The 24,146-nt window shown below is 42.0% G+C and overlaps 1 protein-coding gene across 1 annotated transcript in view; it reads left to right on the plus strand.

Moving 5' to 3' along the window:
* The window catches only part of TBC1D8B (TBC1 domain family member 8B), a 783,045-nt gene that overhangs the window by 638,642 nt on the left and 120,257 nt on the right, over positions 1-24,146 (plus strand). Inside the window, exon 15 of the mRNA XM_069212396.1 lies at positions 7,860-7,928. Within this exon, the coding sequence (XP_069068497.1) occupies positions 7,860-7,928 (69 nt within the window). The remainder of the gene's footprint in view (positions 1-7,859; positions 7,929-24,146) is intronic.

Here is a 24,146-nt window from a genome sequence, read left to right on the forward strand (position 1 = left end):
ATATCTTGCAGAGGGATGCAGCACTCTTAAAATTGCAAAGCTTCTGAAGCGTATTCATCGAACAATCAAGCGTTTCATTCAAAATAGTCAACAGGGTCGCAAGAAGCGTGTGGAAAAACCAAGGCGCAAAATAACTGCCCATGAACTGAGAAAAGTCAAGCGTGCAGCTGCCACGATGCCACTTGCCACCAGTTTGGCCATATTTCAGAGCTGCAACATCACTGGAGTGCCCAAAAGCACAAGGTGTGCAATACTCAGAGACATGGCCAAGGTAAGAAAGGCTGAAAGACGACCACCACTGAACAAGACACAAGCTGAAACGTCAAGACTGGGCCAAGAAATATCTCAAGACTGATTTTTCTAAGGTTTTATGGACTGATGAAATGAGAGTGAGTCTTGATGGGCCAGATGGATGGGCCCGTGGCTGGATTGGTAAAGGGCAGAGAGCTCCAGTCCGACTCAGACGCCAGCAAGGTGGAGGTGGAGTACTGGTTTGGGCTGGTATCATCAAAGATGAGCTTGTGGGGCCTTTTCGGGTTGAGGATGGAGTCAAGCTCAACTCCCAGTCCTACTGCCAGTTCCGGGAAGACACCTTCTTCAAGCAGTGGTACAGGAAGAAGTCTGCATCCTTCAAGAAAAACATGATTTTCATGCAGGACAATGCTCCATCACACGCGTCCAAGTACTCCACAGCGTGGCTGGCAAGAAAGGGTATAAAAGAAGGAAATCTAATGACATGGCCTCCTTGTTCACCTGATCTGAACCCCATTGAGAACCTGTGGTCCATCACCAAATGTGAGATTTACAAGGAGGGAAAACAGTACACCTCTCTGAACAGTGTCTGGGAGGCTGTGGTTGCTGCTGCACGCAATGTTGATGGTGAACAGATCAAAACACTGACAGAATCCATGGATGGCGGGCTTTTGAGTGTCCTTGCAAAGAAAGGTGGCTATATTGGTCACGGATTTGTTTTTGTTTTTGTTTTGTTTTTGAATGTCAGAAATGTATATTTGTGAATGTTGAGATGTTATATTGGTTTCACTGGTAATAATAAATAATTGAAATCGGTATATATTTTTTTTTGTTAAGTTGCCTAATAATTATGCACAGTAATAGTCACCTGCACACACAGATATCCCCCTAACATAGCTAAAACTAAAAACAAACTAAAAACTACTTCCAAAAATATTCAGCTTTGATATTAATGAGTTTTTTGGGTTCATTGAGAACATGGTTGTTGTTCAATAATAAAATTAATCCTCAAAAATTACACTTGCCTAATAATTCTGCACTCCCTGTAGACAACCACTTAACTCACATCCCAAAACGAAAACAGAATAACAAAGACCACAAAATCAATGCCAGACAAATATCACAAGATAAATACTACATAAATATATATGAAAAGAGAACTCATGAAATATCACAAATTCTCACAGGTATTTGCTCAAAGAAAGTCACACATAATCATACATATACATTGCATATACCGTTGTCAGATTATAATCTAGAAGTTCATAGTATTACTGAAGGATCTATCAAATGCAGATTAGTGAATGTCCAAAGTAAATGTCCTTAATAAGCGTTGTAAGTTATTATGTGAGCCACTTGATAATGATCAGAAATTCAAGATAAATCCACTTAGTATATTTGCGTCCAAGCCAGGCAGTTGCCTTAGCTTTCACTGTTACTATTCAAAATTAGTGCCTTATTTTAGCTCTTGTTATTGCCAACTGGGGTTCTTGCTGACGCACGTTTCTGTGGACCTGCAAAATTAGTATACCACCTAGATTCCTTGCACCACCTTCATCAGGGCAGAATATCAAAATGGGTGCTCAACCCTCTGGTTGGCAAGCTGAAAAAGCAGAGTACTTGGAACGGCTCTCCAAAGGATTCCCATTCATACAATGTTTGCAATTTGCAAAATGATTGAATACAGTAAATCCTTCCACTACTGCTGATCGTAATAATCCAGGGGACAAGTCAGCGGCAGGATTCGCCATGACCTGCCCCACTGGAACACCGTCACGATAGACCAGCGGGTTTTGCAAATAGTCCAAAGGGGCAACTCTTTCCCCTTCGAGGCTACCCCTCCCGTCATGCCACCATCCTAAGATTAGATGACAGAGGATCACCAGGCAGTTCACTGCGAGAATGTTACGGCTCTCTTGGCCAAGGGAGCCATAGAGAGAGCCCCTGTGCCAGATGTAGGTCATGGTTGTTATTACCGCTACTTTCTGGTGCCCAAAAAGGACAAGGGCCTCTGCCCTATCTTTGACCTCCGGTCCCTCAATCTCTTCCTCAGGAAGCAGAAGTTTTAAATGCTCATTCTGGCTCAGGTCCTATCTGCCTTGGAGACTGGATGGTAGTGTTGGATTTGCAGGACGCTTATTTCCATATTCCTGTCCTGCCTGCCCACAGAATTGCAATTTGTGGCAGGTAATGAGCATTTTCAATTCACTGTGCTCCCCTCTGGCCTTACTAGCGCCCCATGGTTGTTCACCAAAGTGATGGCGGTGGTCGTAGCTCATCTGCTCAGGTTGGGATTTCACTCTTCCCCCTACTTCGATGACTGGCTGTTGAAGGCGCGCTTGCCCCAGGCTGTTGTCTCCCACCTCAGGCCTACTGCGGACTTCTGCATTTGCTGGGGTTCACTATAAGCATGCCAAAGTCACACCTGACTCTTTCGCAGACTCTCCCTTTCATCTGAGCTGTTCTAGACACAGTGCAGTTTCGGGCCTATCCTCCTGGGTGGCGAGTAGAGGATACTCAGGCTATGATACCGATGTTTCAGCCTCTATCCTGGATTTCGCCTCATGGCCTCCTGCATCCTGCTGGTGACAAATGCCACAAGGCTTAAGCGGGCTCTGCATTGGGACCTGAAGTTCCAGTGGGCACCACATCAGGGGAATCTCTCCGACATGGTCCAGATCTTGGAGGGAACTGCACAAGATCTGCAGTGGTGGTTTTTGAACCACAATTGGGCCAAAGGCAGATCCCTCTCCCTTCCCCAACCAGATGCGACTGTAGTGACAGATACGTCACTCCTGGGATGAGGCGGACATATCGGAGAGGGAGAGATCAGAGGCATCTGGGCTCTGGCAGAGTCTGAGCATCATATCAACCTTTTGGAGGTCAGCGCAATCAGACTAGCATTGAAAGCATTCTTTCCCTCTCTCAAAGGGAAAGTGGTGCAGGTGTTTACCGCCATGTGGCACTGAAACAAACAGGGCGGGTGGGGTTGTGGACCCTTTGTCCGGAGGCTCTCCACCTCTGCACATGGCTTAAACATGAGGGCATATTCCTGGTGGTTTAACATCTGGTGGGCTCTCTGAAAGTCAGAGCGGACAAACATAGCCATCAATACCTGGTCGATCACGAATCCTCAAGAGGTAGCGCAAGGTCTCTTTCAGCGGTGGGGAGAGCTTTGGTTAGCTCTCTTCTCCGCATAGAATGCAGAATGTCAGCTGTTTTGCATCTTTAAATCTTGAGTGGAACTCAGGCCTTCTTTACTGCTTTTTGCCATTACTTCTTCTGCCCAGAGTTTTCAAGAAGATTAACAATGACTGGGTCCAAGTGCTCCTTTTGAGCCACTTCACAACTTTCCACTTCACCTGCTTACTTTGAAAACAGTATTCCTCTTAACTATCACCTCTTCCTGCAGATGTGAGTGAACTGCAGCCTCTTTCTTCGCAGCCACCTTTCATCTCCATCCACCCTGACATGGTGGTGGGTTGTACTAGGGCTTCGTATCTGCCTAAAGTGTTCACTCCTTTTCATGCAGGCCAATCATCACCTTGCTTATTTTTTAGGCCCCCCCCATATCCTTTAAGGAAGAGGAGAGACTCCACTGTCTGGACCCAAAAAGAGTGTTGGCATTCAGCCTTGCTTGTACAAAAGATTTCCGGGTGGACGATCAGCTCTTTGTGAGCTATATGGGTGCATAGAAAGGTTGGGCAGTGCAGAAGCTATGTGGGTGTGAAGAAAGGTCAGGCAGTGCACAAGAGAACCATTTCCTAATGGGTGGTTCTCTGCATTAAAATGTGCTTTGCACTGGCTAAGAAGCAAACCCCTGGAGGGCTTGCATGCTCATTCTACCAGAAAAGCTGCAACCACTGCATTTGCAAGGGGAGTTCCATTCCATCTTCATGGCTCTGCGCTTCTGGCGTGGAAAGTCGTGAAAAGAAACTGTCGTCAGTGTGCCGAGGTAGCACAAATATATATGACCCGCAACATATCTGGCGACCACAACGCCAGCGACGGATGCGGAGTCGACCGAAGCCACCTAACCAAGTTTACGGCTCAGAGAAAAATCTCCAGATCCAGACTGATGGCTGGGGGAAATTCTAAGGTAAGGAATCTGCAACTAGAATATGTCTCTACCAAATAATTTGTTACCACAGGTAAGTAACTTGTTCTTTAATTTTTATTAAAGCTCGGTGTTCAATACATTTTGTGTTGAATACAAGAGCATAGTCTATTAAGAATCCATATCACCATGACTGAATCAATATTTTTTTAGAAAGAGAAACAGATACTAACTACATTGACTACATTTTATCTGCATTAATATATCTTCAGTAAGATAGCCATATGTTTACATACTGCATTGTTCCTTCAGTCTGCAAATCCTAACTCGTAAATGTTCTCTGAAACTACTACCCTCTTATAGAAAAGTTCAGTGCAGCCTGATTTCTGTGAGAAAAGTAAGAAGAAAAATATATAGTTCTGAATACCTGGTTCTGAGTCGCCAACAGTAGGTATTTCAGAATGCATCTTTCTGTGTAGATGTTTCGGTTTTGAGATCTATGCTGACATTAACTAGACTGCATGTAAAGTTAATTAATCCACATTCATAATAGTTATATGGATCTATAAATATACCAAGATTTGTGCAGTTCTGGAACTGCACAACCTCACCCCAGTATATTCTTCATTAAGCGATTCAAATAGCTTTCTTTTTTTAGTTTAAAGAAAATGAATTGCTACTATGTTATGACAGTGAATATTCAAAACAATAAAGTACATCATAAATGAATATTCTTTTAAATACAATTAAGAATATTACTGAATAGGGAAAATGTAGCTACAATTCATGGTGTTTGGAAGAGAGAGAAGGGAAGAAGTAGAAATTCTTCAACAAAATCCAAAATTCAAACTGTCATTTCAGGGAATGTGTAATACATTGGCACATATATAATATATAAAAAAAACGCAGTAAATACATTGGAATAATCCTAATGATTTGTAAACTGTTGAAACACCACAACTACAGGGAGTGCAGAATTATTAGGCAAGTTGTATTTTTGAGGATTAATTTTATTATTGAACAACAACCATGTTCTCAATGAACCCAAAAAACTCATTAATATCAAAGCTGAATATTTTTGGAAGTAGTTTTTAGTTTGTTTTTAGTTTTAGCTATGTTAGGGGGATATCTGTGTGTGCAGGTGACTATTACTGTGCATAATTATTAGGCAACTTAACAAAAAAAAATATATACCCATTTCAATTATTTATTATTACCAGTGAAACCAATATAACATCTCAACATTCACAAATATACATTTCTGACATTCAAAAACAAAACAAAAACAAATCAGGTACCAATATAGCCACCTTTCTTTGCAAGGACACTCAAAAGCCTGCCATCCATGGATTCTGTCAGTGTTTTGATCTGTTCACCATCAACATTGCGTGCAGCAGCAACCACAGCCTCCCAGACACTGTTCAGAGAGGTGTACTGTTTTCCCTCCTTGTAAATCTCACATTTGATGATGGACCACAGGTTCTCAATGGGGTTCAGATCAGGTGAACAAGGAGGCCATGTCATTAGATTTCCTTCTTTTATACCCTTTCTTGCCAGCCACGCTGTGGAGTACTTGGACGCGTGTGATGGAGCATTGTCCTGCATGAAACTCATGTTTTTCTTGAAGGATGCAGACTTCTTCCTGTACCACTGCTTGAAGAAGGTGTCTTCCCGGAACTGGCAGTAGGACTGGGAGTTGAGCTTGACTCCATCCTCAACCCGAAAAGGCCCCATAAGCTCATCTTTGATGATACCAGCCCAAACCAGTACTCCACCTCCACCTTGCTGGCGTCTGAGTCGGACTGGAGCTCTCTGCCCTTTACCAATCCAGCCACGGGCCCATCCATCAGGCCCATCAAGACTCACTCTCATTTCATCAGTCCATAAAACCTTAGAAAAATCAGTCTTGAGATATTTCTTGGCCCAGTCTTGACGTTTCAGCTTGTGTGTCTTGTTCAGTGGTGGTCGTCTTTCAGCCTTTCTTACCTTGGCCATGTCTCTGAGTATTGCACACCTTGCGCTTTTGGGCACTCCAGTGATGTTGCAGCTCTGAAATATGGCCAAACTGGTGGCAAGTGGCATCGTGGCAGCTGCACGCTTGACTTTTCTCAGTTCATGGGCAGTTATTTTGCACCTTGGTTTTTCCACACGCTTCTTGCGACCCTGTTGACTATTTTGAATGAAACGCTTAATTGTTCGATGATCACGCTTCAGAAGCTTTGCAATTTTAAGAGTGCTGCATCCCTCTGCAAGATATCTCACTATTTTTGACTTTTCTGAGCCTGTCAAGTCCTTCTTTTGACCCATTTTGCCAAAGGAAAGGAAGTTGCCTAATAATTATGCACACCTGATATAGGGTGTTGATGTCATTAGACCACACCTCTTCTCATTACAGAGATGCACATCACCTAATATGCTTAATTGGTAGTAGGCTTTCGAGCCTATACAGCTTGGAGTAAGACAACATGCATAAAGAGGATGATGTGGTCAAAATACTCATTTGCCTAATAATTCTGCACTCCCTGTATAAGATCAAGAATTTCAATGTGAAATGAATAACAATTCTATTTGTTGGATAAACGTCCTAAAAACAGATCATTGAAATTAAATGGTATAATAGTTTGAAGTGTACAGTTAATCTGTAACCAAAGTTTGACAAAAGTCAAAAACATTCTTGCAATCAAAAAGCATATGTTTATGTATATATAAAATAAATAGGGGCATCCTATATTGGCAGTAAAAGATGATTTATGTAGGCTGAGGAATATTTAATTCTTGTTCCGATAGGAGCCCCATATTAGATATTTCTCTTTCCACATGACAGCTGATTTGAAAATGTTTTAGATTGATTTGGAAAGTCAAGAGTAATTTGTAGGAGCTGATTATTTGAAGGAGAGGGAGCATTTAATGTAGTCTGTGATAATAAATTATATTTATGGGAAAGAAACACAAATAATGTCTGAGCATCTGAAAAAGGGATTATCTTGCAATCTGAAACAAGTTGTAAGAGCTTTACATCTGCAGGAAGGCCAATATATAGTCTTTTGTTCAATTCTAATTACTGTATTTTACAAAGTAACACAGTTTAGAAAGATTAATTTGTCATTGTGAGCGGAGGAAAACAAGAGTTGAAATGGAGATGAAGTGTGATTGAAAACACATGAAGATAAGGCAGGTGGTGGTTTAGTAAACTGTAAAAATTCTTGAAAGGAGAATGGGGTTATAAATAATTTTTCAATAGCCATCCATACCGAAAAGGAGTGTTGGTATTTAAGAGCCAAAATGCTGATTGTGTAAGATGAAACACCTGATGATATAATTTAAAATCCAGAAAATTCACACTTCCTTAATTTTTGGAGAGTTTTGATCTGGAGACAGGAATATGCAGCTCTTTATTTTTCCATAAAAAAGGACAGGTTTGCATTCATACTTTTTGATACAACAGATCTGACGTTGTAGAGGAGTTTCAAAAAGTGTTCTTCATGTTGGCATGTTTTTTGATGACATGAAGACATTCTAACTACTTTAAATGTGTTTCTTTCCTTTTCAGCTTCGAGTTGTATTGCAAGATGTAAAATTAAAAGCCAATGAATTGGAAGACCTTTATGAGCTGTTCAAGGTAGACAGTTTGTTTTGCAAAAACTTAAAGTGCATGTTTGATGTTTATGCTAAAGACTAGCTCACCATTACAAATACTACATTAAAGTACATTAGATCTTACTTTTGCCAGCCCATTCTTTTGAAGTTAGTGGTAATAACATATTGTCAAGTAGACTTTTAAACTAACATTTTGCTCTTTGTAAGTACTGTAAATAAATGTAAAATTACCCATCTCAATGGTACTCAATTAATCTGCCACATAAGTCTGAAAGTGTGACACCAGTTTCTGTAAATTTACTGATATTCTTTTCCAGTGAAACATGTTAATATCAAGAAACATCGTATGTAGGAAAACATTTTGCTCACCTGCGTTCCAATTTTACCAACCATCACAAATATTAACTTTGAATCACCCTAATTCCTTTGTGTGCAAAAACGACTAGCCAAGCTTTTAGCATTCTTCAGCATCCTTTTTTATTGCAATGTCATTTCATATGTTTTTTCTCCTTGCTCAATGTGATGTCCATCTTTGAGGTACAATGACAGCTATATGTTGATGATACCCAGTTACATGTCATGGTAAATGTGATTACTGCAAAAGAGTCCATTGACATTTTCCTGAAAGAGAGGTGATTAACATGAGCTGTTGAGGAAGGAGGCAAAATGATGCCTAGAAAAAAGAAACCTCAGCTGCCGTGTGGGTATTTAAAAATTTAAAAATTTATTGGGGCCTGCAAGTCCAGTAGTCAAGTAATAAACCGCTCTTGCTTGAGTTTCAGAAACAAACTAGGATTTTAAAACACATTAAGGCATTGCTATAAGTGTCTGTTTTTTATTTTTTTTGCAAAGGCACACTTTAGAATATGAAGGCAATGGAAATAGTGACTTGTGATGGATGCAAGAGATTGAAGAAAAAGCTATGTAATCAGCTGAGATTGTAATTGCAGTTGCACTAATCCTGTCAATCCTGCTGAGAAAAGATAAGTGACTGGATTGCTGCAAAACAGCAGAAGAAAGGGCCTTTTCACCGTTTTATGATTAAAAAAAAAAAAAAAAAAACTGAGCTGACTTTACTGATATGAGCAATTATGGAAAAATACAGATAAAGGAAGTCATCAGATTTGCATACTGATTTTGCAGGGGCAAGCAGAGATATGTTTTTTGTGGTCCTTTAACTGGGTGCCTATAGTGAGGACATGCAGTATATCTTAATTTAGTTTCAGGGAGTTCAACAAGACCTAAAATAATTTTAGGCATTATTAAAAGTTAGACCAAGTAAGCAGCCTGAATGCCACAATGGCGAGTAAGAAGAATCTGGCTATCAATAGAAGAGACTACAAATGGTGGTCTACGAATTAAAAAACAGAATGAGGCTAATAAAGGATCTATATATTACGCTACGTGGTAAATAAGAAAGAGGCCTAGTAAGGGGAGCGGTTAACCACCTTTCATCATTGTGAAAGAAATTAGGAAAGCTAATCAGTTGCTTTGGAACAAATGCTAAGGTTGTAAAGTCCAGATAGGCAAAGTGGCAATATGGTCTTAAAGCCCACTGGGAGGACTAAAGAATGAGGCAGTTGAGCCTCGCATGATCTGTTATGATGCGCAACTGATCAAATACAGACACTAGAGCTATTTCTGTACCATGTTGAGGGCAGAAGCTTGCTTGCGCTATGTCCAAAAGATTGTTATTAATGATTGAGGACAGTTGACATTTGTGAAAGGAAATGGGTCAGTACACTGGGAGATTACATTGGCTACCATAGAAAGCACATCAGAGTTTCGACACAGCAACCATGCCAGTTGTCTGTTGAAGACTTTCCAAAGACAAGCCTCTCTTCACCCAACTGCCTTCTGGTTGAGTCCACTGACATGCATACATGGCTTTATTCCTCACTACCACAACCTCAACTACCTCAATGCCATCTGCACCTTTGTGATCTTATTGCTGCTGCCAGTGGTAAGTATATGAATGATCTTAAATTCCTCTCCAACATTAGCGATCAATCATATTTGTCCTCAGCCATGCCCATCTCTACTCATACGGGTCATAATTAAGTCAATATATTTCTTGTTTGAGCTGTTCTCAGTGTCAGGTCTTAGTACTGTCTGCCTTGTAAGCTTTATTGTATGATTACTTGAAATCTTTAAAAGCAGGAAAAAGAAAAGATAATCATAAAAAAAATTACAAAAGAAAATTAAGAGTCTTTGCCAAGTAATAATTACAAAACCAAAAAATAAAACAATATAAAATTCAAGGCAAAAAGTACACAACAAAGCACAAGCGAAAAGGCGTTCAAATCTGCTAAAACTGACCAGCCATAATTTCTTAAGTATGGTGCTGATATGATGAGAGTTAAAACCTCTGCTAGATCATCACATACTGGTGCATGAACTTTAAAATTAAATACAGATTTGAGGCTTAATAGACCTACTAATAAGTGGTTTTAGCAGCATGAAGTAAGTGCTGAGTGCGGGTGAACTAGCTGGCTTATGGAAGAAAAAACATATACAGGCTTTTTATGTTCCTATTTCCAAGGGCGGGAAGCTATCAAAGTGTACTTGGCAGTCAAGGTGTGAAATTACACTGATATCCAACTATGCTAAAAACAAAGCATAGTTTGTTGCTCAGATGCAGTCTGATGTCAGACCCTCAGATGTCAGTTTGGACAAACAGTACTAGAGTTGTGAGCAGAGTGCCTCATGCTGGTGCATGGAAGACAGTCTAGTCAAGCTACACTTATAAGAATTCTAGAATACCACCAGCAGGAAACTGCACTCTGTGTAGGTCTTTAACAATCAAAGTGCAATAAGCCTTGAAGTGTGGTCCTAAACAAACAATGCTCTAATGTACCAAATGTTTATGCACAGGACATACCATGAATATCCTCAACAAATTAGTATGCAAAGTGCCCTGTGGTCTAGACACAATCATATGGCTCTAGACATTCCAGATCATATACTATGCTAGAGTTTATAGGCATTGGGGCTGTCGTTCGTTGTTCGCTTCTCCTCATTTCATTCCCATTGCAAATGCCAAATTATAGGCTTAAAGTTCTCAGATAGCAGCCCCCATTGGTCGACTGGTGTCACGCAGAACCCTGTCCGCTTCCAAGAAGAACTTGCCAAACTGTGCTAATTTTATTGGAGCCACTGCGGTGTACAAATATGTCAATGCCTCTTTTCACCCCATGTTGGACAGAAATTGGCATTAAGTTAATTTGCCTCTGATTTAATAGTCCAGGGCAGCAACATACAATATGAGCAGCTGATTCTGTGTGATATTTACACAGGCTGCATTGTCCCTGACCATAGGCAAAAGTCTTCCAAAGAGATCTATATTCTCATATGGGCATTTTTAAGAACCTAGGGCCAGATGTAGGAAGCCGTGTGCATGGTGCAAACTGCAAAATTGCAGTTTGCGCCATGCGCAAACAGCCTTCTGCGATGCACATTCACAATTTGCGAGTCGGTACCGACTCGCAAATTGTGAATGCGACTCGCAAATAGGAAGGGGTGCTAAATTGCTTTGTGACCGCGAATGCGGTCGCAAAGCAATTCGCAGTTACCACCAGTGTCACACTGGTGGTAACTCATTCGCAAAAGGGAAGGGGTCCCTATGGGACCCCTTCCCCTTTGTGAATGTTGCCAAAAAGTTTTTTTCAGAGAAGGCAGTGGTCCAATGGAAATAAAAAATAAAAAACTGCTTTATTGAAAAAGCAGTCGCAGACATGGAGGTCTGCTGACGTCAGCAGGCCACCATCCCTGTGAGTAGGGACTCGCTATGGGGTCGCAAAATGCGACCCACCTCATTAATATTTATGAGGTGGGTCTTTGCGACCCCATAGCGAGTCGCAGACGGTGTCTGAGACACCGTTCTGCATCAGGATTTGCGATTCTGAAATTGTGAGTCGCACCGACTCGCAATTTCAGAATCGCAAATTCAGATCTTGCTACATCTGGCCCCTAATCGACTATGTTATTTAATGCACATCTTCCGGTGGCTGCTTTTAAATATGGTTGGCAAAGCGTAGCTTCATGTGAAATCGCAAGACCCTATGCTCTTCTAATTTGTTAAATCAATTTCATGTCAGATTCTCTTGAGACCCTTTTGCCTTGCTCCTTTAAAGTTTTCCTTAATTGGTCTATTGTTATATGTAGATCTGTTGACTACGTAGAAGCTAGGTTTAGTGTAGCCCTGGTACTACCAAGATACTTCAACCAACAACTTTTTTTACCCTGGAATACTGGAGTATTGTAAACTTCGGGAGCAGCTGTAGGGTAAGTTTCTATTGTATAAAAATTGCTTTTAAGGCTAGTACAAGAGTGTAGCTAGGGATGGTGCTTTGACAGGATACTTTTTACTAAGCACTCTGAGGCAATCCTGAGTTGCTCTATCTTAATACTTTGCTTTGTAGTAGTTTTAGGTCAGTGCACCCAGTGAAGAGATATTGATTATTTGATGTTGCTGTTACTGCACTTGAGGCTCCTCTTCAGGCCCCCATGATGTCTGCCTTTGACTTTAATCCTGCACACACATCTGGTCATAGCTTTTTACCCTCAACAACTGTTGAGGACCAAAGGGCCTGGATCCTTCTTTTGTGTTGTGGACGCCACAGCGAGTGACATCTCTTACCTGATGAATTGCACAAATGATGCTCCCAAGATAGCCGTCTCCAAAGTACCATGTGTGCTATTTGCAGACAACACACTTCTTTTATCCAAAACTACAGCGGGCCTAAGCACGATTTTGGAGAGGTTCAATCAATTTTGCAAGGACTATGGCCTCAAGGTAAATAACTCCAAAACAAAATGTTGGGCCTGGCAGCCTTAGGCTGGTCATCACTTAACTGTTTGCCTGCCTCCCTCCATTTTTCTGACCCTGGTTTTGCTGGTTTTAGAACTCTGTGCACTTTATCACTGCTGACCAGTGCTAAAGTGCATGTGCTCTCTCCTCTAAACGTGGTAACATAGGCATATTTAATTTACCTGTAAGTCCATAGTAAAGTGCACTACATGTGCCCTGGGCCTGTAAATTAGATGCTGCTCGTGGGCCCGCAGCGCTGGTTGTGCCGCCCACCTAAGTAGTCCCTTAACCGTGTCACAGGCCTGCCACTGCAAGGTCTGTATGAGCAGTTTCACTGCCACTTCGACTTTGCATTCAAAACTACTTGCCAAGCCTTACACGCCCCTTTTTCTTCATATAAGTCACCCCTAAAGTAGGCCCTAGCTAACCCATAGTGCAGGCTGCTATGTAGGTAAAAATCAGGATATGTACTTATGTGTTTTACATGCCCTGGTAGTGAAAAACTCACAAATTCGATGTCCACTACTGTGAGGTCTGCTCCTCCCATAGACTAGCTTTAGAAGTGCCCTCGTATACTTTTAAGTGGCATATTCTGCTCTGGAAGGAGTAGCCCTGTCATGTTTAGTATGACCAGAATGATAATAGAAAATCCAGCTTGTTAGTGAAGTTGGATTTAATATTACTAATTTAGAAATGCCACTTTTAGACAGTAGGCATTTCTGTGCACTTACTGCCATCTGTGCCTTACAGCCTCTCTCCAATCCATGTCTGGTCTCTACTGGTTGACAGCTCCCCTTGTGCATTCCACCCAGACAGCCATAAACACAGGACACTCAGTCACATCTGCATTCCTCTGCATACCGAATGGGCCTCCCTAGGCAGGAAGCGTGGAGGGGGCTTTCTTACATTTCAAAGCTGTGTACTTCAAAACCACTCTTTGAAGTTTCCCTCACTTCAAATGCATTTTTGGGTATAGCAACTGGGTCTCTGACCCCACCAAATCAGACACTTCTGGACCTAAACCTGGACTTTGTCAGAGAGTCTGCCTGGCTGCCCAAAGGACTCATCTGGACTGCTTTGCTGAAGTACTACTTTCCTGCTTATTGCCCTACTGCCTAGTGCTTCTGACTCTGCCTTCCTCCTAAAGTGCTCTCCAAGGGCTTGGATTGAGCTTTCCCCCTGTTTCTGAAGTCTCTGCTCCAACAAAGACTTCACCCCTTCAGGAAATCCTAATGCGTTGGAAAATTGATGCAACGCCTGCAGAAATTGACGCCACAACTGCATCGCTGCTGGAAAATTGCTGCACTGCTGACAAGAACGACTCAGCACCAGACTCGTGACTGGAAATCTGATGCAGCATCAGCTCCTCTGTACCAGTGTGTCAAGGATTTTCCTGACCGTCCCTTGGTATCAAAATATCCCCGCATTGCAGTGGGGAACTAAGGTAGCAACCCTGGAAATCGACGCAACACCCTGCACTGTGGAAAGAAATGGCGCATCGTCTGTGGAGCTCTGTAATATCTTATGCTGTGCCTTTTTTTCAACGCATCTCCTCCTGTGCAACCCCTGTGCATTTTTATTTTTGTAAGCATCCCAGATACTGTGTGTTGCAAGGATACAACCACTGATTCTTGAGGATTGAGACTCTTTTAAACCCTTAAGAAGTGATATCTCAACTTGTGCATATTGGATTTTTGTCATTTATAACTTATTTTATTCAGATAAATATGATCTATTTTTCTAAACCTGTGGTGTATTTTTGTAGTGTTTTCACTGTTACTGTATGAGTTATTGCACAAATACTTTACACATTTCCTTCTAAGTTGAGCCTGTCTGCTCCATGCCAAGCTACAAGAGGGTGAGCACAGGATAATTTTGATTGTGTTGTGACTTACCCTGACTAGGATTGTGGTCCCTACTTGGACAAGGGTGTATACCTATGACAACTAGAGACCCAGTTTATAAAATGAAGCATATGGTATTTACACACAGTAAGAAAGTTAAGGGGTATGTGACCCTAAACGGTGCAACACTGGACAGGCTTTCAGAATTTGACTATTTAGTGGGGAGATTGTCAGATTCTAATAGTTAGTCAGCGCATATAAGGAAAAACACTTTGTCCCTTAAGCAGAAAGCTGGGTCTATTTTCAGATTTGTAGGTAGAACCTCTTCTTACCCTATATCACATGCTCTGGAAAAGTACAGGGCTCAGGTGTGTAATGCTGCTCTCTATGGTTACGAACGATGGGGTTGTTGTAATCTCCATGTGCTAAACAAAGGTGAGAATTCTTTTTTAAGAGCTTTACACAAGCTACCTAAAAGTACACCAGTTGCCGCTCTGTGTCCACCCTGTTGGTTATGCGATACTGAGGATTAAAGAATTCATAGTGAAAATACAATTTATGCAAAGTACCTTCTTTCTTCATTTGGCGACAAGTGGAGAACCGTGCAGATCCCATCCGCACTTCAACAGGGTGGTTTGTACGTATTCTCGCCACTTCTACTTTATTGGCTCTGTGCATATGAAAAATTCCCGACACCAATGCTTGTGCTCACAGAGGGACGGCATCGGTAGAGCACTGAAGAGCGGCATTAAAAGGTGGACAAAGTTATTATTATTATTTTATTTTTTTAAGTTAGAGAAATCTGAGGAACTGTTGGGTTTGGAGAGCCCTGAGCACGAGACCCAGCACGTGACGCTACTCAATCATAGCGCTGATGACGCGGACAACGTATTGTCTGTGAGTGACTCAGCACTTTTAGTCTACGTTGATAGCGCATGACGTGCCATTGTGGTGGCAACGTGTACACCTAGTATTTCCATAGCAACGTACACTCTGGCATGAACAGCTAAAAGGGAACGAATCGTGTTCACGAACGTGCATTTCGGTGATGCGCACACCAGAACTTTAAAAGCAGATTACCTAAGAATTAATAAAACGGTGATTCGCCCACCAATAAAATGTAATTGTAAATGATGATAGTATGCGCATAGGGTCAGTTGCACCATGGTGACCTGTATCTATCGGGGTTGATCAAACAGTAAATTGCATATTTTTGAATTTCATCATAACCTCAGTAAGTGGATTTGGGTCAATTCACAGTGTGCAGCGCTTATATTCTACACATTTAGTAAAACCACAATGCAGCAATCAGTAATGCCACCAGTCCGATTTTTTAGTATCGCCAGGTTTACCTCCCATCGAGTGGAAACAATGGAAGGAATGATTTGAAGCATATTTAGACTCAATTGAGGGTGAAGTATTCACTCAAAAGAAGAAATGTGCATTGTTAAAGCATTCTTTGGGAATGGAGGGTAGAAAAGTGTTAAAACATTTGCCACAAGTACTTGTTGCTGGTGAGGGAGATGAAATTGATGAATATGAGTCAGCTATGAAAGCATTAGATGCACATTTCAAGAAGAAAAAGAATGTCATTATGGAACGACATAAATTTTACAGGCGACAACAAATGCCAGATGAGTCAATAGAAAATTTTGAAAGTGACTTAGGGATGTTGGCTTCAACGTGTGATTTTAAGACATTTGAAGATTAAGTCATTTGTGACTAAGTGGTGGAAAAATCTAATAACACGAAGATTCTTGAAAAATTAATGACAATGGATAATCTCACGTTAGAAAAACCTATAGAAATTGCCAGCAGTATTGAATCGACAAATACATTTATGGAGCAGACAAGTATGAAAGTTGAAGTACAGAGTTTGCAATTGCAATATAATAGCAAGCAAATAGATAAGAAGATAGCAACATCCAGTGAGAATAGAAGGAAACTAATTGAGTGGTAGCAAAAGACATTTAGGAAACTCAATGGTGTCCGGCGCTAGATAAATGGTGCAATAAATGCAAGAAAAAAGGTCATTTTATTAAAGTATGTAAAGGTAATTGGGTAAAAGGCACCAAAAATGTCAAATCAGTTAATGTAGTAGAAGGCGGTACAAGCAGGAATCTAAGTGACTCAGATGAATACAGTGTTGTATTTGTAGTAGAGGAAAATGAGATGATGGTATCTACAAAGAAAAAAGAAAATGTTGCAATAATGACTGAAATTTATTTTGAGAAACCCTTCTGTTCCATCAAGATCAGTGGGATCAAATATGATATGATGGTAGACTCTTGCTCTCTGTTTACATTAATCAATGTGGATGAATGGAGCAAGATACAGAATGGGGAATTAAGGAAGTCTAAGGTGAAGCCCAGAGCATATGGTGGCAAGTCCATTGAAGTAGTAGGTGAATTTGATGCAAACTTGAATGTTAAAGGCAACCAGACAGTAACACCCGTGTACATGGCACGCAATGGAGGGAATTTATTAGGTTGGTTGGATCAAAGGAAATTGGAAATTGTTTTAGATCTGAACAGTCCTGAACAAGTGATACTACGTAGGGATATTGTGAGCTTGGTGTTATTAAAGAATTGTACTTGGACAGGGAATTTTTAACAACGCTTTAGGTGAAATAAAAGAATTCAACCATAGCATAAAATTGGAGTAGAACCTGTTGTTCACAATCCTAGACATGTACCAATTGCAATGAGAGAAGAATTAACAAATAAATTACAACGGTTGTGTGATCAAAACATCATAGAACTAATAGAAGGTTCTGAGTGGTTATCTCCGGTGGTATTGGCAAGGAAGTCCAATGGAATGTTAAGGATGTGTATTGACCTGAGAGACCTAAATGAAAGGATATGGGTTGATAGGCATCCTTTACCTAACATTACAGAAATGTTGTTCATTTTAAAGGGAGCAAAAGTGTTTAAAACCCTTGACTTGTCATCAGCTCATCATCACATATTGTTACATAAAATTTAGTGTCTTTTAACATTAGCATTAGATTTAAACATGTGCCATTTGGTTTGGCTTTAGCCTCGTCTGTGTTCCAAAGGCTGATGGAAGTGATGTTTAAAGACATTGAAAGAGTAAGATGCTTCCAAGAGGATATACTAGTGTGGGGAGTAAATCAAAAAGAACATGATGAAACCTTAACAATGGTGTTGATGATTTTGAACGAAAAAGGAGTCACATTGGAAGCAACCAAATGTCATTTTGGAGTGAAAAGTGGAATATTTGGGACACAAGTTATCTGCTAAGAAAGTAGAACCAAAAGGAGAGTCTAATAAAGGGCATAAAACAATTTCCTGCACCCCAAAATAAGGATCAATTGAGGTATTTTTTGGGGATGTTAGAATTGTATGCACATTTTATTCCAAGGTGTGCTGAACATACTAAAGAAATGCAAATGTTGTTAAAGAATAATGTCAAGCTTGAGTGGGCAAAGGAGAAAGATAATGAATTGAATATGATAAAACATGAAGTTGAGGAAGCCATTCTTTTTAAACCAATTGATACAAGGGATCAAAGCATTGTAGTGACTGATGCAAGTCAATTTGGTTTAGGAGCTGTATTGATGCAATCCAGGAATGGCAAAGATGAAGTGGTGGCATTTGCATCTCGGCCTTTGAGAGGAGCTGAATCTACATATTTTGTCATAGAACGGAAGCTTTGGCTTGTTGGTGGGGAGTGAATTATTTCAGGAAATATTTATGGGGCACACTTTGTTTTGCAAATGGATCACAAGCCATTGGTCAGTTTATAGTCAACTAAGGGGGCTTCTAAAGCGACTCCAAGAATTGCCAAATGGCATTAGAGGTTGCAAGAATTTCAATTCAGGTTAGAATATATTCCTGGAGCTAGAAATATGTTTGCATACTGTTTGTCACATCTTCCGATGAAGGCAGATAAAGAAGAAGTGGATGATGATTTTTTGTTGTAGCTTATACTATGAAAGATGAAAAGGAGTGTGTGCAGGAAGGAGAATGGAAAGAAGTTGTGAAACAAGATAAGGTGTTGCAAGAATTGATTGGGTGGTTAAGGTGGATGATGAGATGAAAGTATATAAGGACATTTTTCAGGAAATAAGTTTGGCTGAAGGTGTTTTGAGAGGAGCAAATGTGCTAGTTGTGCCATAAGCGATGCCTGGTAAAGTGTTGAGTTTAGCTCATGAAGGCCATGTGGGAATGAGTGCAATGAAAAGAAGGAATAGGGAGACTTTTTGGTGGCTGGGCATGGACAGAGACACAGAACATTGGGCCAGAGAGTGTGTGTCTTGTGTGTTGAGTGACAAGTCCCAGGTAACAGTGCCCAGTCCGGTAGAAGCAGTATCTGTGCCGGATAAACCTTGGTATAAATTAGGCCTGGACATTATTGGACCAATAAATATGCTGAATAATAGTCATAGGTTTGGTATTGTATTAATGGGCTATTATTCCCACTGGCCAGAGGAAGAATATGCAGTGTAAGCTTTAAAGAATACATGAAAGAAGACATTGCAAGAAGTTTTTATTTATATTAGTACAAAAGATTTATGTTTTATGATTGTTTTTTTTTATAGTGAGAAATTTGAATTTGTATCTTAATTTTGTTTCATTATTGAAAAGGGGAATATGTGTTGTATTAAGCTTGTGTTGAGAATGGAATGTAGGGTAGGAATGTAGAAGGTTTGGGGTAGAATGCGGTGCTTTGAAACGCGGACAGTTGCCGCTCTGTGTCCACCCTGTTGGTTATGCGGTACTGAGGACTAAAGAATTCATAGTGAAAATACAATTTATGCAAAGTACCTTCTTTTTTTCACACATCTTAAACCTATGTTATTTTGGGCAAAGTTATGGTCTAATGAGCAACTTGTTCCCTATAGAGAGTGCCACACTGAACTTTTAGCCCACTATTCCGTTCTTAGGATGCTTTGGGTAGTTCATGTTACATTTTGGCTGGTTAAGCTAGGATTGTCAGATTTTTGTCTTCATCCCACTTCAATGACTAACAGTTCCCTTATCAAAGATGTTTACTGGAAGGCTGAGTTGGGCCTTAAAATCTCTGCTGTCTCTTCGGGTAGCCTAACAGATCAGTATTTGTCTTTTAAATATGGTTCTTTTCATGTGGATTTTGTGGACTATCTGAGTATGCCAAAGCTAAAGTCTTTTTATGTCAAATTTAAATTGGGGATCTTTCCTATCGCAGCATTTACTGCCCCCTGGAGGAATAAGGTCAACTCCTCCAACCTCTGCCCCATGGGTTGTCTGCCAGTGGAGAATGACAAGCACCTCCTGTTTTTTTTGCTGGGCTTATACCAACCAGTGTGCTCTCTGGATCATCCCTTTGTGCCGCCTTCTGGGGCTTGGTGATACGCATACTGCCCTGAGGATATGTAGGGCAGATACTAAGAGCTGTGTTGTTTACTCGGTTGACTGTTACTTAAACTCTTTATGGCATCTCAGGAAAAGAAATACTAAGGCTCTAATGCACCATGCACTTTAATTTTAATTGGGATAATGTTTTTTTAATATTTTTAAGATACTTGGTCATCCATTATTTTAACTTCATACAGCATTTTAAGAAATGAAGTACCAATTCCTCAATGCATTTCAACTTTTATTGGGTCCATGTCTTTTCCGAATGATCTTAAGTGACCATCCGTACCTCTTGTTCAAGTAAAATAATTAGACAATATGACTGTGTGAAGGCCCGATTAAGCTGCTGGCTTTTTGGAATTTGAAAATGTAAATTTTGCTTACTTTTTTTTTTTGTCCTCATACACCTCTGGCCTTCGAACCACTCCATAGTGCCCTTAAGATGTTCGCCAAACACAAACTTAGCTACGGCCAGGGAGAACCAAGCTCTCACTCAGGCACTAAAATCAGTGTCCAAAATACGAGAGTAACTAAGGGCCAGATGTAGGAAGCCAAAAAATTGCGAGTCGGAAATTCCGACTCGCAAAATGGGATCCAACAAAAAAAAAAGCGACTTCATTTTGCGACTCGCAAATGAAGTTGCACCGCAGATTGCGAGTCCGCTGTTAGCGAGGTCGCTTTTTGCAACCTCGCTAAAAACGAACTCGCAAATTGCGAGTGGGTATCGCAAATTGCGACTGTGCCGCAAATTGCATGCAGGTGCAGCAAAACAGTTTGAAAAACACTTCCTGGCTCTTGCTGATGACATCAGAGCAAGGAAGACATCAAATACACCTGGGAGGAGGGAGGACCACACCCTTTTCTAACTGCTGAGCAACCACCTGGAGGAACAGCAGCAACAATGGAAGACTCAGGCAGTGCAGGCAGGAAGAGAAAATTGAAATTTTCTGAAAAGGAACTTGAGGTGCTGACAAAGGAATGCTGCCAGCACCATGACCAGCTGCTTGGAAAGGCTGCCCTGAGTGTTCCAGACACTGAAAAGAGGAGAATCTGGCAAGACATCCAGGAGAGGGTCAACACCATAGGGGTGAGCCACAGAAGCATAGAGGAAATCAAAAAACTGTGGTTTGAACTGCGCTCCAGGACAAAGGAGAGGGTGGCACAGCGCCTCAGGGAGATGAGGGGCACAGGAGGAGGCCCATCCACCATCCCACCACCCACAGCCATGGAGGAACTGGTTGAACAGACCCTGGGGCCTGAGGCAGTGTCAGGAATGGGAGTACTGGACACGTCCGCGCCAGGGACGTCAAAAAGTGAGTACCATGAAACATGCATGTACACCCATATATGCTATACCCCCACCCACCCAGTACACAGCAGCATGCACAACCAAACTATCTCCATTCCAGACTAGCAACCACCAGAATGGTGGTTTATGGGCAATGTAGTACAGTAGTCAGCTTATAGGCAACTGTTTATTAGGAGGCATACACCAGATGTTAGATACTGACAGTGTGTTCCCTATGTCCCACAGGTCTCCCACAAGACACCCCCACCAGCCACACCGTCCAGGGTGAAGAAAGCAGCTCACAGGCAGGAGGCTGCAGCAGTCACTACAGGGCCCAGCACCAATGTTCCCTCGAATTTTTTTCCACTGTGTGCGGCAGTGTGCGGTCTCTGTGCGCTGCAGCCAAGGATACGTGTGCCAAGAAAATTGACCATTCACGCGTGCGCAGCGCATAACTAGCCAAGATCTTTGGCATTAACCTCTCCATACCACTAAAGCAAAAAAGGGATATCATTGCTCCATGCAATAGGGCATCAATGCAGTTTTGTGACCTGGTTGCACACCCCAAGGACATGACCTGTTAGGGGAGCACGTATATTGCTCTAAAAGGCTTATTTAGGCTTAGAAAGTGATAACGCATATAAACTACCACAAAGTATAGGAATGGTGGAACATTTGATAACTGCACATTTTCTACTGTTCTGAAGCATTTCCTAGCTCATTAACCATTAATTTCCAAGACAAATATCACTTGCTCGCTTGTATGCTAAAGTACGCCAAATGATGTTTAAAACACTCCCAGCGGCATTTAAACGCTGTTTTCATTGACTTCAATCCAGATTCAAATATGAGCATTATCTGCCTTAGGGGAGCACGTATATCGCTCTAAAAGGCTTATTTAGGCTTAGAAAGTGATAACGCATATAAACGACCACAAAGTATAGGAATGGTGGAACATTTGATAACAGCACAACGTGCGCACTTGCCAAAGGGGCCTGCGCGATGGGGGAAGGAAAGGTGCGCGTGCGCTCGCCATACAGGGTACATTGCCCAGCACCACACCACCACAGCTCCCTCCAGCTGAACAAGTGGACATGGTGGAAAGAGACACAGCACCTGGTCCCAGCCACAGTGTGAGACAGTAGGACCCCGAAGCACCACCGCGTCGCAGACTCCATGTTCAAGCAGTGTCCCAGCAGGATATAGGTGACGCATCCATATCTGCAGCTGAGGCATCCCTCATATCTGGTCAGCGCCTGCAAACAAGGCAGTTGAGAATCATTTCTGGGGCAATGCAACGTATGGATCACAATTTCACAAATGGGCTGGCAGAAGTGAACACACAGTTCACACGTTTGAACGACAATGTCAGTGACCTTGCACTATCCATACTGCAACTGGTGATGGAACTGGTGTCAGAGAGTCAGAGTGCAAGGCGCCGTGAGCGCCAACTGGTACAGAGATTGGACCTCATGGCTGCATCCATCGTCCGTCTCGCAGTGAACACAACAGGGCTGTCACGACGTACTGTGAGCTTGCAGGTGGACTTGGGCCACTTTGCAGGGGATGTGGCTCGGGGACTGAGTCGCATTAGCCACGCTGTGGACATGCTGGAGGCTAGACAGGTGGCTAGGGGCACGGCTGAGACACTTCAGGACAGTGAGGAGGGGTCCACCATCAGCAGCGCATCTGCCACAGACACACATGTCTTGCGGAGTAGCAGTGCACGTCAGGGGTCTGCTGACCCACCTAGCACAAGCCATGATGGGCGTCCCAGGCGGAGGTGTTGGGCCTAAGCACTGCAGGACACATGAGGCACATGGAGTGAATGTGTCCTCATTGAGGGTGAACATTTACAGCCCCTTAACAAAAGTTCAGTTACTTCGTTATTAGGTTCACTTATTAAAAAGTATTGTTTGATCCACCTCACAACTGGGCTCTTTGTGTGTGACATTAGTGTGTGGTGATAGTTACCACGTACCTTCCAAAGTATTGGTTTGTAATGTGGTCCTGTCTCTCTCTGCCTTGATTTGCAATGCTTCTATCCCCAGGCTGGCGATGTGGTAGCTCTTGCTCGTCATCCTCCGAATCAGGGTCTTCAGGGGTGAGATGTAGCCCACGTCTGGTGGCAATGTTGTGCAGGATAGCGCATGCGCCTACTATCTTGAAAGCTGTTATTGGGGCATATTGGAGCACACCTCCACTTCTGTGGAGGCATCGGAATCTTGCCTTTAACAGTCCAGAGGTCCTCTCTATGACATTTCTGGTCCTCCTATGTGCACTGTTATATCGCCTCTCATTCTCATTGCTGGGTGTTAGGTACGGGGTAAGTATCCATGGTCGTAGCGCATATGCACTGTCACCTGTGTGGCAAAAATTAACAATGTTAGCAGGGCATAGATGGTTTCTACAATGACCTGTGTGTATGGCTTCAGGGTGTCTGCAGCAATACCTAATAGATATCCGTCTCCAAGCTCCCCACGTTCTAGGCGTTGGTGTATCCCACTGTGCCTGAAAATGTAAGAGTCATGTGTACTCCCTGGAAATTTGGCTACCATGTCAGTGATGACATAATGGGTGTCACATACCACCTGGATGTTCAGTGAGTGGGTACACTTCCGGTTGCGGAACAGATATTCCAGATTTGCAGGAGGGCATATTTGTATATGTGTCCCGTCCACACACCCTATTACATGTGGGAAGTTGGCAATTCTGTAGAATTCTAACTTGGTGCTGTTGATTTCTGCCTCATTCCTGGGTAGGTATATGTAGCTGGACATGTGTGTGAGTATGGCTTCTAGTAAACATCTGAAGAACCGTGAGAGTGCACTGTGGGATACCCCACCTGCCACTGCAATCACCCCCTGATAGCTACCCGAGGCCAACAGGTGCAGTGAGCATAGCACTTGCACATGTGTGGGGATGGCGCTGCCGCGCA

This window comes from Pleurodeles waltl, chromosome 2_1 (assembly GCF_031143425.1).
Source record: "Pleurodeles waltl isolate 20211129_DDA chromosome 2_1, aPleWal1.hap1.20221129, whole genome shotgun sequence".
NCBI classification, from domain to species: Eukaryota; Metazoa; Chordata; class Amphibia; order Caudata; family Salamandridae; genus Pleurodeles; species Pleurodeles waltl.